At 41.4% G+C, this 18,223-nt stretch overlaps 1 protein-coding gene across 3 annotated transcripts in view; it reads left to right on the top strand.

The window, feature by feature from the left end:
• kcnh3 (potassium voltage-gated channel, subfamily H (eag-related), member 3) overlaps window positions 1-18,223 on the top strand; it is a 612,109-nt gene that overhangs the window by 390,837 nt on the left and 203,049 nt on the right. For all 3 annotated transcript variants that reach the window (XM_073046887.1, XM_073046888.1, XM_073046886.1), the window contains one exon: window positions 4,966-5,173. In XM_073046887.1, coding sequence (XP_072902988.1) covers window positions 4,966-5,173 — 208 coding nt within the window. The remainder of the gene's footprint in view (window positions 1-4,965; window positions 5,174-18,223) is intronic.

Raw genomic sequence — 18,223 nt, 5'->3', positions numbered from 1 at the left:
GAATTCAAAATTGTATCAAGATATTTAAAGGAGAATTTCAGGGTAGCAGTCCATCACCTGAAGCTTAATAGAAGTTGGATAATGTAACAAGACAATGATCCGAAACACAAGAGTAAATCAACAACAGAATGATTTAAAAGGAAGAAAATTTGTGTTTTGGAATGGCCGAGTCAAAAACCTGACCTTAATCCTATAGAAATGCTGTGGAAGGATCTGAAGCAAGCAGTTCAGGCAAGAAAGCCCACCAACATCCCAGAGTTAAAGCAGTTTTGTAAGGAGGAATGGCCTAAAATTCCTCCAAGCCAACGTACAGGACTGATCAACAGTTACTGCAAACCTTTGGTTGAAGTTATTGCTGTACAAGGGGGTCATACAAGTTACTGAAAACAAAGGTTCACATGCTTTTTCCAACAAATTCTTGTAATATTGGATCATTTTTCTCAATAAATAAATGAACAAGTATAATTTTTTGTGTTATTTAGTTAATTGGGCTCTCTTTATCTAGTTTTAGGACTTATGTGAAGAAATGATCACATTTTAGGTCATATTTATGCAGACATAGAGAAAATTCTACAGGGTTTACAAATTTTCTAGCACCACTGTAACTGAGTTACTGCATATCAAAATCAAACCCGGGGAGCTCCTGATTTATCTTTCTTAATGATAATTCAGGGGTCCAAGGTGATTTTATATGGGGATTTAGATCCAGTGAGGAAAACCTGGCTGATGCTTTAGTGGATTTTTTTTCCCTTGCTAATCATTTGGCAATTTGACTACCAATTACTTGGGCAAACTGGCAAACAAGACTGTTGGAGATTTAAGTATACACTTCTAGTGGTTTGATTACCTGTGATCAAATTTATCCTTGGGCTACAGTTCACAGTTGAGTAGTTCCAAATATTTTATGGTATTAGAACATTCTGCTTCTTTTGTGCCTCAAGTATACTTAGCACTTAATACTGTTTGCTTCTGACACTGTTTTGAAATCTGCTTAGGCAGGGCCTGAGGTTCATGGTTCATTTGTTCCCATTCCATTTCCATGCAAATGATTGATGAGGCCTAGTGCTGAAGGCCCCATCAGTGGCAGAACTGAGTAATGCTATGAGTGCCTTGACTGTACCTGCTCATCTGGCGAGACAGAGTAGCTACTTCCTGATAAAAATGACTGCCATTGTTGCAAGCATTAGCCTGATATAGCAGTCGTGCTCTCAGTCCAAAAATAGTTAACTATGCGTTATTGATTGTCATATAAATCTGCTCCAGCCAAATCAGTCAGAGTCAACTCCACTGCTCAACGATTTGGTATCACAATTGTTTCTATTTTAATTTGTTAGGCTGTGAGCTTCTGATTAAACCGGTTATTTTTCACATTGAGATAACTATACAATAACAGAATATTTCTTTTAATTCCTCACATTTTATGCATATTTAGTGCCAGGACTAAATGATATCTGACATTTTAATCTTATCAAATTGCCGATGTATTTCTGGATTATGTAATTATGTTTCAGACTGAACTAAGTATTTCAGAGCCACAACAACCCATGACAAGGTTATGATATTATTTGCAGAGGACAATAAAATTTAAAATATGAGTTACATCATTAAGATAAAAATATAGAAAGAAGGGCTGTTGTTTTAAATAGAAAATTTTAAGACATGGTTTTAGAAATCTATGTTTTCAGCAGTGTGACACCAGGCTAAAGAATCAGGCTGAACTTAGGTCCAAATACAATTTTAACAGAGTCCTCCTTGATTTTAAAATCATTCTGTTTCTGCTTGCTGAATTTGAACAATTATCTGTATATATGTAATGAAGTTTGTAAAGTACAAGCCAGTGGGCATAAGTTTAAGATGAGAATGGAAAGATTTAAAGACAATCTGAGGCGCAGCCATTACACACAAAGAGTGGTACCAGTGGAAGTGGTACAGGTGGGTAAAATTGCTGTGTTTATCCAAGTAGGTACATGGATAGGAAAAGTTAGGGGGATACAGGTCGAAAGCAGTGAAATGGAACTTGGTGAGGCTGGAAAAGTTGGGCCAAAGGCCTGCTTCCATGCCGTGTTTCTGAGCCTCAGATCCACAAGAGATGTCAGCTAATCACATTCAGGTCAGTCCATTATCAGCGTTGTAGGGCAATGTAATTGGTGGAAACGTCCAGAATTCACAACCACCGACATTGAGTCAGGGTTCACTTTAAGAGGCAGATCTGACATGATGAGGTAATTACATAAAGACCTTTTAGCCTGCTTTGTGTTCAGTTTTGGGTGTTTAGTAAATGAGTTGCTCTGGCTTCCTGAACCATAAAATGCCTCCGTTATTGTATTTGTAAAAACCTGTGGCGTTACTACTCTTTCACTTCTGTTTCTAGTGATGTCTTCTTACTTGAAATCAAAATCAGGTTTGTTGTCGTATGTACAGGTATGCTCATGTGCAATGAAAAATCACATGCAGTAGTAACACAGTAGCATACTAGCACCAAATAAGCAGCATTCACGAGAAAAACATAAGACAACAGATTTTATAAACCTACCGATTCCCACAGTTACCTTAACTATACCTCTCTGCACTCTGTCTCCTGGAAAAATGCTGTTTCTTTTTCTCATTTCCTTAGTCTCTGCCACACCTATTCCCAGGATGCAACTTTCCTTTCCAGGACACCAGAGATGTCCTCCTCCTTCAAAGAACAGGTTTTCACATTGATGTTGCCCCCACCCACATCTTCTCTATTTCCCGAACATCTGCACTCACCCCCTCTTCACAGTGCCTTTACAGTGAGTGTTCCTCTTGTCCTTCCATACCACCCGTGAGCCTCCACATCTAACACATCATTGTCCACCATCTCCAAAGGGATCCTACCACCAAATCTAACTTTACCTCTTCCCCTTTTCGCAGCAATCTTCCCTCTGTGATTCCATTGTACATTTGTCTCTCCTCAGTAATCTCCCTCCCGGCAATTATCCCTGAAAGCAGCCTAGTAGCTACACCTGCCCATACACCTTCCCCCTCACCTTCATTCAGGGACCCAAACAACCCTCCCAGGTGAGGCCACACTTCACCTACAAATCTATAGAGTCCAGTGTTCCCAATGTGGCCTCTTCTACACTGGTGAGATCCATCGTGAATTGAGGCACGGCTTCATCAAGCACCTCTGCTCCATCTGCCCAAAGCAGAACTTCCCGGAGACAAACATTTTAACTCTGATTCTCCTTCCTGTTCTGACATGTCAGTCCGTGGCTTCCACTTGTGCCAAGATGAGGCCACCCTCAGAGTGAAGGAACAACACCTGATATTCATCTGGGTAACCTCGAAGCTGATGGCATGAATTTCAATTTCCCCTTCTGTTAGAAAAAAACTCCCTCCTCCCCCTTCTTTTATTTCCTACTCTAGCCGCTTACTTCCTTGCACCTGCCTATCATCTCCTCCTGTATCCCTGCCCCCCTCCCCTGTCTCCTTTGGTCCACTCTCCTCTCCTATCAGATACTTTCCTCTCCAATCCTTTACCTGGCTTCACCTATCACTATCCAGCTATCCTCCTTCCCCTCCCACCACTCTTTTATTCTGGCAACTTCCCCCTTTCCTCTCCAGTCCTGGAGAAGGGGCTTGGCCCAAAATGTCAACTGTTTATTCATTTCCATAGATGCTGCCTGACCTGCCGAGTTCCTTCAGCATTTTATGTGGGTAACATTCTGCAATGCCTTTTGCCCAACGCCAGCCCCCTAGGCCTGAGTCAACGTAGTAGTAGTAGAAGCAACATTCTGCAGTGATAGCTCTTTTCTTTTAAAACTGCTTAGGCTATCTTTTGAAAGAAAGCGTATTGATCCATGAAAAAATACTGAAGGCTTTACACATAATGATTTGAAATCCACCGCTAGGTTCTTGTTCCAGTTCCAATGGCATAATGAGCACACTGACAGATGAGAATTGATATTCCAGTCACATTACCTGTTGCAGTGGTACTTGTAAGATCTCATCCTGCTCATCAACGCCCTTTTTTATTCGCCTTTTGAGATCTATTTGTCATTTCTAGAGTGAACAGTTATTGGCCCTGAATGGAGTAACCTGCTAGGCCATTTTAGAGAACTAATACAACTAAAGACACAAGAAACTGCAGATACTAGAGCGAAGAAAAAAAAACTGGTGAAAGAACTCAGCAGGCCAAGCATCATCTGCAGAGGCAAAGGGCTTGCCGATGCCCAGACCCTGCATCAGCATGGAGAATGTCGAGAGAAGATAACCAGTATGTAGAGCAGAGAGGGCAGGATGAGACAGAGGTTTGTAGCTGACAAGTGGAAACTGAAGAAAGAAAAAAAGAAAGACGGAGAGGGAGAGGGATAGGGCCAGGTGGTAGGAGTGGTGTTTTGAGTAAAAGTGGAGCCAGAGGGATGTCGTTGATAGGTGGGACGAGGTAAGGGGGGGGGGGGGGGAGATGATGGATGATGGATGAAGTGTCAATGAATCTCTGCCTCAGCTGTTTCAGTCCCTGGGTGGTGATAAGGGAGCAGGACGAGGGTCAAGTGTTGCATGTCCTGTAGCTGTAGGGGAAAGTGTCAGGGGACAGGATGGCATGGGTGAAAGGGAATGAGCAGGCCAAGAAGTTACAGAGAGAGTGGTCCCTGTGGATAGCAAGAAGGAGGGGAGGTGAAGATGTAATTGGCACAGTGACCCCTTTGCATGTGTGGAACCACGTTTGTGGGTCTTCAATGATACCTAGGCCAGGATGGTAATTGAAGGGCAGTGGTAAAGCAGGTAGGCCTGCGACCTTCATGGAAGGAACAGTCTCATCCTTTCCTGGCTGAACCTGATGTAACACCTAGCCCACAACAATAAATACTGGCCTTGTAGGACACGTCCACAATGTGTGGTCAAATTTTAAGATCATACAAATAAATGGTTGTTTATTATAAGGAACTCTGTCTTGCACTGAAGGACACTTGCAAGCCTAATTGCAATTTACTCCCACAGTATTTTGGGGTTCACCTGCTCAAAACCGTGCGCTTGCTGCGTCTGCTACGGCTGCTTCAGAAGCTGGACCGCTACTCCCAGTACAGTGCCGTGGTGCTCACCCTGCTCATGTCCATGTTTGCTCTGATCGCACACTGGATGGCCTGCATCTGGTACTTCATTGGGCAGAAGGAAATCGAAGTCAATGATCTGTCTACCTGGGAAATTGGTAAGTGACGACCTGTGCACAGCTTGGCAGTGATTGCCACGAGTCCAACATGCAGTATTCTGCTACGTGGATTTACTGAGCTGAAAGGCTGGGATGACTTACATGTGATTATCACCCTGAAGGCCTTGATTTTCGTCTGTTACTTTGAATTTTATGTTACGTTTGCTTTTGTGGTTATTTAATTCAATAACAGCGGAAGGCAGCTTATTAAATTTCCACTCCATAAAAACTATACAATGATTTACTAACACACCATATGGTATTGTTTTGAACAGTTACGGGCATTACAAACAATATCCTTTCCAAAATGTCACTTGGCAGTATAGTCCGGAAGAAATTAGTTCATGACCATTAGTTTAATTGAGATAGAGATATTAGTTTAATGAAAATACTGTAAAAAACTTAGTATATGATCCAGTACCTTCCTATAAAGTTCCAGCTGTGACAATTTATCAGAACTTCTTCCTTGTATTCTCTCCTCTAATTTAAAAAAAAACATGAATTTGTTTTTCTCTAAACTTTAAGAAACATTTTAAGAAGCATATTTTGAGGTTTGGTCTGCCTTATTTTTTTAAATTGTACAATCCTTTAATTTAGTTATGCACTCCATTAGAAACTACAGTCATGTGGTATTATGATAATGAGCATCCTCTCAGCCTGTATTTCCTAAGGTCATCTTTAATATTAACAGTTAAATAATTACGTCATGTTTAATATTTCTTGAGAGTTTGTAGTTTACTGTTGAAAAACAAGTCAAGGTGTTTCATAATGGGAGTGATCTCTAGAGTCAGCAAAAGAAATTTAAAAACAGCATTGATTAGGAAAGAAAAATCTGCATAGTGACCTTTTCATTGTAGGAAATACGTAATTCTTATGATATATTTAAATATTGTTGGTGTTCATTTGTGATTAAATATAAATATTCCTGAAATTCAGACTGCAGTTTATTCTGGCAAAATCTTTTGTCAGCGGCTCAGAAGAGAACTGTCAGAAAGGAGCTCTTCTCAGGTCACGAAGATCCTGAGGTTTATATCTGTGGATAACTGTGCACGGTTCAGGAACGGCTGGAGGTCAGTTGCTGGCGCAGACCTCAGTCTGGTTGAGCTGAAGGTCTCGCTGTATTCAGTATCTAGTTTAGTCTTGACTGGCATAGCCAGCTCCCCCTCATTCATCTGAATGAAATAACTAAACTAGGATGGAAACAGTAAGTGAGGACAAATGGTTTTATTTTTTTCTTTCCCTTTTTATTTCCTGTGGTTTTAAAATAATACACTTCAAATTATTAAAATCTGAGTCAATTATTTTACTCATCTCTAATCAGCATTGACGGAAATGATTGAAAAGGCCTTTGATACCAGCAGCTAGGAAAAACCGAAGGTGATCTGGAGCTGGGGCCTCCAGATCTGCTGCCTGAGGCCTGGTGGCCACTTGCATGCTGCTCTGCTCTGCAGAACAGATGGAGCAGCCAGGCACCTAGCTCAGCTGACCCAAGGGATCATAAAAAGTTACGTGGCTGCAGGAATATCATATGGCGACAAATAAAAGGGACAAACTGTGTCAAGCTTGAACCTCTCTGTAATTATTGCAATGTTACCCTAAACCAGTGGCGAATGTAAGTTAAAATTGACTTGTTGTTTCTGCTCATGCTGGCACCATTTCATTTTCTGCTTTCAGCCTTCATTAGCTTCCACAATAAGAGCTACAAACCAAGTAATAATGATGTTGCATGGCTGAAGCCACAAATTACAAGGTACTGAAGGGGTTAATACCTAATGGTGTTTTTCTTGCATTCTGAAATACATCCAGTAAAATGCTCCCCGGCCTAGCGGACTAGCGCTTCAATGCTAGGGATGTGAGCCTGGCAGAGAATGCTAACATTAGTTTTGTTACCTTCCCATTTGTATGATTTTGCAGTGGCCATGTTGGTGGTATTCTTCCAGGGCCTTGAAAAATAGTCCAGCCATGAAACAATAGGTTCCTTGAAACAAAAAGTGTATTTATTTAGAATCCATTATTGCTGTCCCTTTCCATCAGGCAGAAAGTACAAAAGCTTCAAACGTGTATCACCAGGCTCAAGACAGCTTCTATCCCTCTGCTACAGGACACTTGAACAGACCTCTTGTACAAATCCTAAGCAAAGACAGGGGAGGGGGCAGTTTCTATCACAACCAACAGAACCAGTCAAGAGGGGCTGTAGGTTACAGGCATACCGTCAACACATGGAGCAAGAGCTGCTCGTCTCCACCGACGGTCCACATTTACCATGTCGGCCAGGGTGCACCCCTGAGCTCAATGGATCTCACAGCTTTGCACGGCTGGACATTCATCCGAATCTACGAAATACCAGCTTCACGGACAGCCTCTGCACACCACCTCTGTCGTTCATTCCTGACTGTGATATGCAGGGGTGAGATCACCATTTCGTTGCTGTGGGAGTGTCAGATTCTCAACACAGCGATGCATAGCCTGAGTGGATTTCTCTTTTAAAGTACAAGGGGTTATGTATCTGCGAGTCTTCGGTCACTAATGTTGTGACTGCAACTAAGTCACTGAAGAAACTGGAGAAGTTGTAGATATGAAAGTCTTTATTCATCACGACAAACAAACATTCTCCTGGAGACACTCATGGTGGAGTCCCACAAACTCAAAAGTCCATCATATTCTTATCCCCTGAAAATCAATAAGTGATTAAATACAGTTTCAATAGTTAGAATCACATCATTTACTCAATACTTTGGTTTGACAATGCTTCCTTTAAATTGCATATCTACAGTGGGAGACACCTCTGAATGTTCAAATACCTTTGTTGTGGCAAACTAGTTGCAAACTTCCCTAAACTTACAAATGTTCACAATGTTACATTGAGGCAAATTCCTTCATCAACCCATTGTTGCTGCAGGGCAATTAACACAACCCCATTGTTTTAACATTTGGCTGATGCATAAGCAAAAGTGATTCATGGTCACCATTTTGCAAAGAGGTGCTTTTAACTTCAATTTACTGCTTCAATTTGAAATCTATATTAATAACCGAAGACTAGTTCTTGCCTGAATTATTATCTGCTTTATTCACATAATTCCAGAACATTCACTAATATACCTTCCTCTTGGCCCTTGGACATAAATCTGTCCCAGGAAGGCTAAACTTTAAGAAGGACCTAATTGAGTAGGGTAGTGTAAGTGCCCTTAACTTCGGATCCCCTCTCCAATTACTAGGCTATCTTGTCTCTATGTGGACCTGCATCTATACAATCATTCCTAACTGGCTATCTACAAAACTAAGCAAAGATGGCAATAAAACTTTACAGAAATTTGGTCACATCCTCTTCTTGGACATTTTGGTCTTCTTGATTTCAACAGTCTTTAAAATGCCGCTTTTTCATCCGTGTGCTTGTGCCTCGTTCCTTGAAGTTGAATCACGTGCTTATCTTCATCCCTTTATTCTCCAAAAGCTAAAATTCAGCAGTGACTATCTGTAATTAGTAAACGTGCAGGGGTACCAGCAAGATAACTTTGTTTCAGCATCACGGGCAAATGTTCACATTCCATGCCATGGCAGAAGATTATCAGAATAATCTAACAAGTCCCTCATTTGCTTTGATCAATCTACAAGAGGGTTTGGGGTGGTCTCTATTCGAATAGCTGTGAGGAACACACCCTGTTGGCACCCCCTCTTAGACTGCCCTTTTGATCACTGGCCCACCGACTGAAAGAGCCCACAGCTCATTTGTGTTCACTCCCCATTCAAGCTGAAGTGGCTACCTTAACATGCTGAGTGCAATTTCTCCTCTGTTTTTCGGTTCACCTTGCCAGCGAGGTTGATGTCTCTGCAATAACTCAGATCCCTTCCCATTTATTCTCCCAATATCTTTCTATTCTGATCTAATAACTAATCATCTACCTCCCACAATCAGCCTTCATTACGAAGTTACCATTATTCTTTAATGCTTTATTCATGGCTTGTTGACACGCTCTCTCTGTGTCTTCTGCATTCGTGTTCCTGTTCCTTTTCATTCACAATCAGGAAGTTGATGGCCATTACTTAATTTCCTATAATGAGGTTGTTAGTGGGCTGACTTATTTGGTCTTCCTTCTCCCTCTGGTTCTCTATAGTCAGCAATGGTGAATTCTCATTTGCATTTAGCATGACACCTGCTAGACTTCAAGCACATTCTACATTTCCATTCTAGGAGTCAGGGATGTCCTGAATCCTGGCTACTCATTTGCGTTTTACAAGACACATACTATGACTATGTCTCAATTTTGCAAAGTTCTTTCCAAAAGAACTAAAACTCAGCCAGTGTGCTGACAATACCTAATACAGTGATTTCTGGTTAATTCGGCCATTGGTTAATTGGGGCAGCCGCTTATTTGGGACAACTCTTATAGAACAAAAACTAATCGAGAAAATAGCTAGAATTTGCTTCATTTATTTGGGACAGCATGCCACTTTATTGGGATAGAAGACTGTTGCCAAAGTTTTCAACTTGCATCACTCACGGGCACTTGTTTGGCTGTTAGCCACTACACCCCGCTTAGAATGAACAGTTTTTAAATGGCATCAGTTGCATGTGTTTGTGCTCAAGAAGCAGTGATTTTTGTCACAGATAGTTGGTAAGAAATTAGCAGTAAGACAATACAGAACTGTTTTCCTCACTGCGGTTCCAAGCATTCAGGCTTAGAGATGCCAGAAACGACCGAGAATGAAATTAAACAATTTCACTACTTAAACAAGGAATTGAAGGTATCAACAATCATCTTGAATGTTACAATGAAAATGAAGACTCGGAGGAGGTAATCATTGTATGAAAAGCATTGTATGAAGACACTCCATTATCTGCTCTAGGTGTCTACACAGATTTTGTTAATTTACTATCAAAAGAACACGGCAGTCAATAATTATTAGGAACTACAGTTTTATAGCGCTGTTGAAGTATTGTTGGTGTTCTGATTTGTTCTGTATTTCATTTAAATAACCAATTTGTTACTCAGTTAAACAGTATATGATTTAAACTATTTCCATGAATATTTGGCTAATTGGGGCATTCGCTTATTTGGGCCAAAATGTATTGATGCCAATGAGTCCTAAATAATTGGAATCCATAGTATATATATTTTAACCCAATAGAACATCCTTGTTAAGAAAAGCAATATTTCAGATCACTCCCCAAGAGTTCCAATCTCCCTACAACAACATAAATTTTAAATTCCCAATTTGAGTATATACAAATCACCAATTTCACAAAATGCCAATTTCTTGCTAGATGTGGCAATCCCATATCTGTATAGAGATACTCAAATTTCCATCACCTTAACCTGGATACCACATGGCCAGTGTGGAATCCAGGTCTCTCCAATATCAATTGCAATGCAAATAAATAAATAGACATAAACTTAAAACATATATAAGACAAAACAAAAATCCATCTTTATACCTCTCTTCCTTCTGAAGATTCGCAAATAAATGAATAATACTTGGAACAAACATTAAACACACAATTAAGACATAATCCAAAAAAACAAAGAAAATGAAAATTAGCATTGATGTGACCCCCATACACACATATTCTCACAATTTCTTAGAGACATCTTAAGAATGCATCCTGCAAATTCATTTCACATCAAGGAGCAGAATCTTCCTCTAGGATTAATTCCAACAACTTTCCTCCAATATAGATTTAACAATCACATGACAGACTTTGCCTACTCACTCATTCGTACATATTCTTCCCTTCATTCTCTCAAGTATATTCACATGACCACACCTCACACAACATTTTTGTAACTGAAACCATTCATACTTTAGTTACTTTCTCTCTAAGTTTAAACATTCAGCAAAACATCTTGGAACACACATTCACAACCGTCTTCCAGAATCTTATACCTTAAGGCTTCGAAACAAAGAGTGCTGGAATTACTGGTCATGGAGGAGCAAGCACATCAACCAGAATTCCAACATCTTCTGAGCTTTCTCAAATTCAACCTCTGATCTACAGAATTCTTGTTATATGGCCTGTTTGTCAGGAGTACCACGGTAGCATAGTGGCAGCGCGACACTGTTCCAGCTCAGGGCTTTCCAGAGTTTGGAGTTCAATCCTCGCATCATTCTGTAAGGAGGCTGTCTACGTCCTCCCCATGGAATGCATGGGTTTTCTCCAGGTCCTCCAGTTTCCTTCCACAGTCTAAAGATATACCTGGTAGGCTAATTGGTCATAGTAAATGTCCCATGATTAGATTAGGGTTACTCTGGTTTGTAGGGGAATGCTGGGGCAGTCTGGGCCAAAGGGCCAAGAAGGCCCACTCTGTGCTGTATCCTTAAATAAAATGAATTTTGTCCTGCTTCAGAGCAATTCATCCTTCTCGGATCATCCTTTAGACTAGATCTTTGACGAGTCAAACTTAAGTCTGAGGTATGTGTGTGTGTGGTTTTAATGCCTCTATTCTAATCAGATCTATTCTGACTGGTTCACAGCCTTGCTTGTGTTCAGTCTAAACCACTTAGACCGCTTGATATTATCTAGATAGACCATCCTGGCTCCAGTCCCTGCTGATGAAGGCTGCTGTGGCCATGTTGTCCACTTTGAATCTTATGTGCTTGCTGACTCTGAGTTATTCACGTAAACTGTCCTTTCCTTGAATCTATGATAGCACCTGCCTTACTCAGTACATCTAATCCCTGAACTGTGCCCTCATTGTTCAGCCACACCCAGAAATCGTTGGAAAGCCCACTCCCTCTACCTCAGGTACCTGAGGCTGACTTTCTTTGTGCCTTCATTATTTCCCCCCTACCCCTGTGAGATAAGTAGCCTCCGCAGTCGTGGGCTGGAGCTCCTGTGTACAGTAACGTATCGCATTGCTCGCCCCTTTTAAAGCTCAAGTATACAGCTGTGGGTGACCAATATTGCAATGGAGGCTGCTGATAGCTGTTTATCTGACTTGGATGCTGTCTCTACCAGCTCTGTAATCTGGTTAGTGTTCAATGTGTGTAGGGAAGATTCTGCAGTGGTTTCTGCCTGGCTTGGTGGGGGGCTGTCACACCTTCTTTCCTTCTTGAGGCATGTTCTGAGAGGCAACAGCTGTAACAAGCCATCATCTTTACCCTTCCATGTCTGTTTAGGCAGTCCTTCGCTCAGTGCCCAGATGCTGGCACACGAAACAACTCCTCTGTATCCTTGCAGTAGCTATATACACCAAAGCCACCTTACGACCCCTCTTCCCCCTCTTTCGGTCTATTTCCCCAGCCCATGAAACTATCGTGGAGTTAGTGAATGCCACCATTATCCCCAACTCAAAAACATCCTGGTGGGTTGAACTCAGCCCTCAGTCTGCCCAGATCCCTAACGGTTTCATTCTTGTAGTGCTCTCATTTCTCTTATTTGTTTCCCACCTATATGTGCCTCTCTCTGTTCCTGCAATCTGTCAAGCTCTGCTTATACACTGTTTGCTGTTCTCTATATTCATCCCTTTCCTTCTGAAGCCCTGCTATTTGTACACTATGTGATTCCAGACACTTTGTTTTTTCTCACAAATACACCTGTTGTAGAACGACTGCTGCTTTATCTCCCTTCCTCTTTGGTTGGCTTTTCCACCACTTCCAATGTTCCTCCAGACTCCAGGTCTCAACCCGCCCGGCTTTGTCTGTTCCCTGTTTAATCTTCTGAAGTTTATGGAGTATACTGTATGCTCATTCAGTTCTCCTCTTTTCACAATTAAGCACACGATTTTGCTGTTGCCACTTCACGTAGAACATTAAATAGTCCTGCACTATCATCCCTCTTGGGCTTTGATTCTAACAAAAGCACAGTCAAGCACACACTTGCAAACAATGCACTGCTATATGGTCTCCCTAAACAAGAACACACGTACCCTCTGGCAACCCAAAAGGTTTCTTTCACACTCACAAAGCATTCTCAGTAGCCATGCTACACTTACATCCCGAATAGTAGCATTCATAGCTGGTAGCCCTGTCTCGACAAACTATCTGGTGTTGTCTGGTCCCTTACACCATCAAACGTGAGCTTGTGCGTGCATGCGTATACACACACACACACACACACACACACACACACACACACACACACACACACACACACACACACACACACACACACACACACACACACACACACACACACACACACACACACACACACACTTCTCCAGTTCTTGGATACTTTGCGACCCCCATGTTCATTGACCTAAGCAACTCTGAGCATGGGGTGTCATCATGATCAGTAATAATGACCCTCCCTAGACTGCTTAGTTTGCTGGCCTTGTAATGCATCCCAGATGAGCCCCCAAAACATTATGACTGCAACTAAATCACTGGAGAAACTGGAGAAGTTGTAGATATGAAAGTCTTTATTCATCATGACAAACAGACATTCATGTGGATACATTCATGGTAGAGACCTCCAAACTCAAGGTCCATCACCTTCTTCTACCCTGAAGATCAACAGGTGATTTAATATAGTTTCAATAGTTACAGTCACATAATTTACTTCAATACTTTGGGTTGACAATGCTTCCTTTGAAATGTGGGCAACAACTTGGCTGAGACAGATTACTTATAAACTTCCTGGAACTTACACAATGCTCACAATAATGCACACAAAATTTTGGAGGAACTCAGCAGGTCAAGCAGCACCTATGGAAATGAATAAACAGTTGATGTTTTCAGCTGAGACCCTTCATCAAGACTGAAAAGGAAGGGGGAAGATGCTAGAATAGGTGGGGGGAGAATGGTGCAAATTCTGTATAACCATAGCTGTTGTGGGGCAATTAACACAACCCCATTGTCTTTATGTTTGACTGATGCATTTGCAAACATGATTCATGGTCACCACTTTGTAAAGGTGTGCTTTTAACTTCAATTTACAGCTTGCAATTTACATTCTACATTAATAACTGAAGAGTAGTTCTTGCTTGAATTAGTATCTACTATATTCACATTACTCCAGAATACTCCCTAACATCCTGCACCAAGTACACTATAATAAATCAATACTCTATGCAGTTGAAGTAAATTTATTGTCAAAGTATGTTTATATCACCAATTACTACCTTGAGATTCATTTTCTTGCAGTCAATTACAGAAAAGGAAAAAATATAATTAAATCTAAGAAAAGCAATACATAAACAAAGACTGATAAACAACCAATGTGTAAATGAAGACAAATTCCTGTGTTGTTCCTGTGCTGTACTGTTCTATGTTCTACGTAAATTGTGCAAAATTTTACTGAGAACACATTTTATAGAGTCTCTGAAAGTGATTTTGTAGGTTACAGAATCAGTTCAGAGTTGAGGTGAGTGATGTTATCCATGCCAGTTCAGGAATCTCATGGTTGTAATAGCTGTTCCTGAACCTGGTGATGGACACTAACTGTGTGGCAGCACAGTTCAAACTTCTTTGCAGCTGACCTCTATGGTGTTTGTATGAGTACTTATTTAACTGGGCGCTTGAATGTTTGTTAGTTCACCTGTGCAGTTGTATATTTATGGTTGCATAAACAATGGGTGACTTTCAGCTCCATCATTCCTGCACCCAGCCAGATATCTTCAACAACAACCCACTGCATCTCTCTGACACTAGGGCAAAACCAGTGTGACTGACTTCAATCATTCCACACTACACTGAACCCTATATAATTAAAGGATCCATGAACTACCTCATCCATATTATCCATACCTGAACGCTGGGACTTGTGAAATAATTACTCTCCTGAAAGGTCTGCTTTTCTTTATTTCCAAGTTAAGACTAGAATTCGTTTTTAACTTTTTGAACTTTCGTTCAAGAGGTGATATCCAAATGTACTGCCATTATTGCCATCTCCATACAGTGACAGTAAAAATAATTAATGAATAATATCAGCAAAGGAGCTTTCCTCAGCATTTGTCCCCACTAGCAGTCTACCGAAAGAAAGCTAAAATTAAAAAAAACATAAACAGCCTTCAAGCAAGGAATACATGATCACAGAAAGTGGTTTTATTAAAAGGAACAAAATAATCTCAGTATTATTCTTGGAGGACTTTATTGTAATGATGAAAGCTCATGGGCTCCGTTTCTTTTTATTTGATTATTCTCTCCAAGAGCAAAGAGCAATTATTTCATGAATTAAGTACCACCCTTGGTATGTTGCATCACAGTCTCAAAATTGCAGATGGCAATTTCTGCATAATGAACACAGCCCTGATCTGTAGTTTTGTTCTATTTCATGTTGCACCTTGCAGCCTTTAGCACTGGTTTTTAAGCTAAATTAGAATATTCTGGAAGTTGTAGCAACATGTTGCTCAGGATGTTAAATGATCTTCAGCTAACTGCATTGCATGTTGCTAACTTGCAAAGACCTACGTCAGACAATACCTCACAGGCAATTTGTAATCAAAGCAGCCATGCTGTTCGGTTCATCATAATTAGCAGACGTGAAGATACTATTGGTGCCTCTACCAGAAAACACAAGGACTCTTTTGATAAGAAGAACCAAGTGATCCAGGGGTTAAGTAAGCACACGTACAATACTCTTAGAAAGGAACTCCAACTAGCCTAAAAAAAAAAGGAAATAGATCTTTGACTGCCTAAAGGCAAGCTCTGAAAGAAAACTCATTCACTGAAGAACACAAGAGGTACAACAACCTATAGCTTGGATATTTCTTTGATCCTGCCAAGGCCATCTACAGCCCATCCATTGAGAGCGAAGAATGGTAGTCTCAGCAAGCACAGGGAAGCAATCAGTACCTACTGGAAAGAACACTTTGAAGCACTCCTAAAACATGAAACAGACAGACAGACAGATATACTTTATTGATCCCGAAGGAAATTGGGTTTCATTACAGTCGCACCAACCAAGAATAGTGTAGAAATATAGCAATATAAAACCATAAATAATTAAATAATAATAAGTAAATTATTCCAAGTGGAAATAAGTCCAGGACCAGGCTATTGGCTGAGGGTGTCTGACACTCCGAGGGAGGAGTTGTAAAGTTTGATGGCCACAGGCAGGAATGACTTCCTATGACGCTCAGTGTTACATCTCAGTGGAATGAGTCTCTGGCTGAACGTACTCCTGTGCCTGACCATTACATTATGGAGTGGATGGGAGACATTGTCCAAGATGGCATGCAACTTGGACAGCATCCTCTTTTCAGACACCACCGTCAAGAGAGTCCAGTTCCACCCCCACAGCATCACTGGCCTTACGAATGAGTTTGTTGATTCTGTTGGTGTCTGCTACCCTCAGCCTGCTGCCCCAGCACACAACAGCAAACATGATAGCATTGGCCACCACAGACTCTTAGAACATCCTCAGCATCGTCCAGCAGATGTTAAAGGACCTCAGTCTCCTCAGGAAGTAGAGACGGCTCTGACCCTTCTTGTAGACAGCCTCAATGTTCTTTGACCAGTCCAGTTTAATGTGAATTGCCCTTGACACAGCGTGCTTTTCTCCATGGCATATCTGATCATTTGGCCTTGCTATCAAACCTGATCGACAAGATATTAGAGACTGTTGCCTGAAAAAAAGCAAGACCTCAGCAAGTTTCTCATTGGTGGAGGAGCTGGACTTTGTGCCTGCTGCAGGAAGGCATCAGAGTCGGAGTGCGAAGGCCATGTGCCGTCTAACTGCGAGTGATCGTATTGGATGTTTCTCTTCTGATCGCAAGACCCTGCTGGACATTGATAATGAAAACATCTGGATCTGTTCCCCTTCTTTATGGAAAGATAGATGGTGGGGGAGCTATGTTGCCTCAGTTCTTGCGAGGACTAGGCCTCAGGCCACAGGCTTGCCTGTTGCAGCAGTCCAGGAGAGGAATTGGCCTCTCCTATCAGTGCTGCGCTCCAGTGGAGTGACAAACTGGAGTGAGTGAGTGTGTGTGTGTGTGTGTGTGTGTGTGTGTGTGTGTGTGTGTGTGTGTGTGTGTGTGTGTGTGTGTGTGTGTGTGTGTGTGTGTGTGTGTGTGTTCTTCTGTGGACTGCTGAGAACTGCTTGTTCTTGCTGATGACACACCTGCACCCTCAATTTACAGAACATGTCACTCAAGGGCTTGGGCTATATAATTTTTATGCCTGACTGTATGCTTACTTGCTATCTTATATGTGCTGTATGTGCTTTGTGCCGTGTATGACAGTTGGTATTGTGTTTTGCACCTTGGCCCTGGAGGAACACTGTTTCTTTTGACTGTATTCATGGGTTGTCATGTATGGTTAAAGATAGTTCAAGTTTAATTATTTTCTAATGCTCCTGAAATGAATGCAAGCTTTGCATTTGTCTTCCTTACCACCAACTCAACCTGCAAGTTAATCTTTAGGGAATCCTGCACAAGGACTCCAAAATCCCTTAGCTCCTCTGATTTCTGAATATGCTCCCCATTTAGAAAATAATCTATGTCATTATTCCTTCTACCAAAGTGAATGACCGTACATTCCCTACACTATATATTCCATCTGTTGCTTCTTTGCCCATTCTCCTAATCTGTCTGTGGTTTTGCAGACTCCCTGCTTTTTCAACTCTACCTGACCTTCCACCTATTTGTGTGTCTTCCACAAACTTGCCCACAAAGCCGTCAACACCATCATTGAAATCATTGACATATAACATGAAAAGTAGAGGTCCCAACAAGAAGTGATCCCAGTATCTGTTGGGTGAGGCTTGGCATACCACACACTTAACTAATGAATCCATTACAAGCCAGTCATGGTGCAGGTTGATAACCAGGAACACTCTTCACCCTAATCCTTCCTGTCAGTGCTGCACCTTCCTGCAGGTGAAGAGCTGATTTACGAGGCAAGTCATAAACTGTTCAGCCTATGTCACCATCACTCCAGAATCTAGACCACTCCAAGGGCAGCCACAGAACCGCAGCACACAGGCAATATTCAGAGGCTCAGCTCCGTTTGTGAAATGAAGCACACAAGAGAATGAGCTGAATGCTAGGCCTCTGCTCAGCAGTGACCTTCTGCCAAGTTTCTCCTGACTGCATGAAGCAACAATGCAGAACTAGAATCTGGAAGATGAGGATCATTTCCCAAGTTTTTCAGTGAAGACAGACAGCAGGG

Source organism: Hemitrygon akajei, chromosome 5, assembly GCF_048418815.1.
Source record: "Hemitrygon akajei chromosome 5, sHemAka1.3, whole genome shotgun sequence".
In the NCBI taxonomy this organism is placed as follows: domain Eukaryota; kingdom Metazoa; phylum Chordata; class Chondrichthyes; order Myliobatiformes; family Dasyatidae; genus Hemitrygon; species Hemitrygon akajei.
Note: the sequence above shows the minus strand (reverse complement) of the source record. Positions and strands in the feature narration are given on the sequence as shown.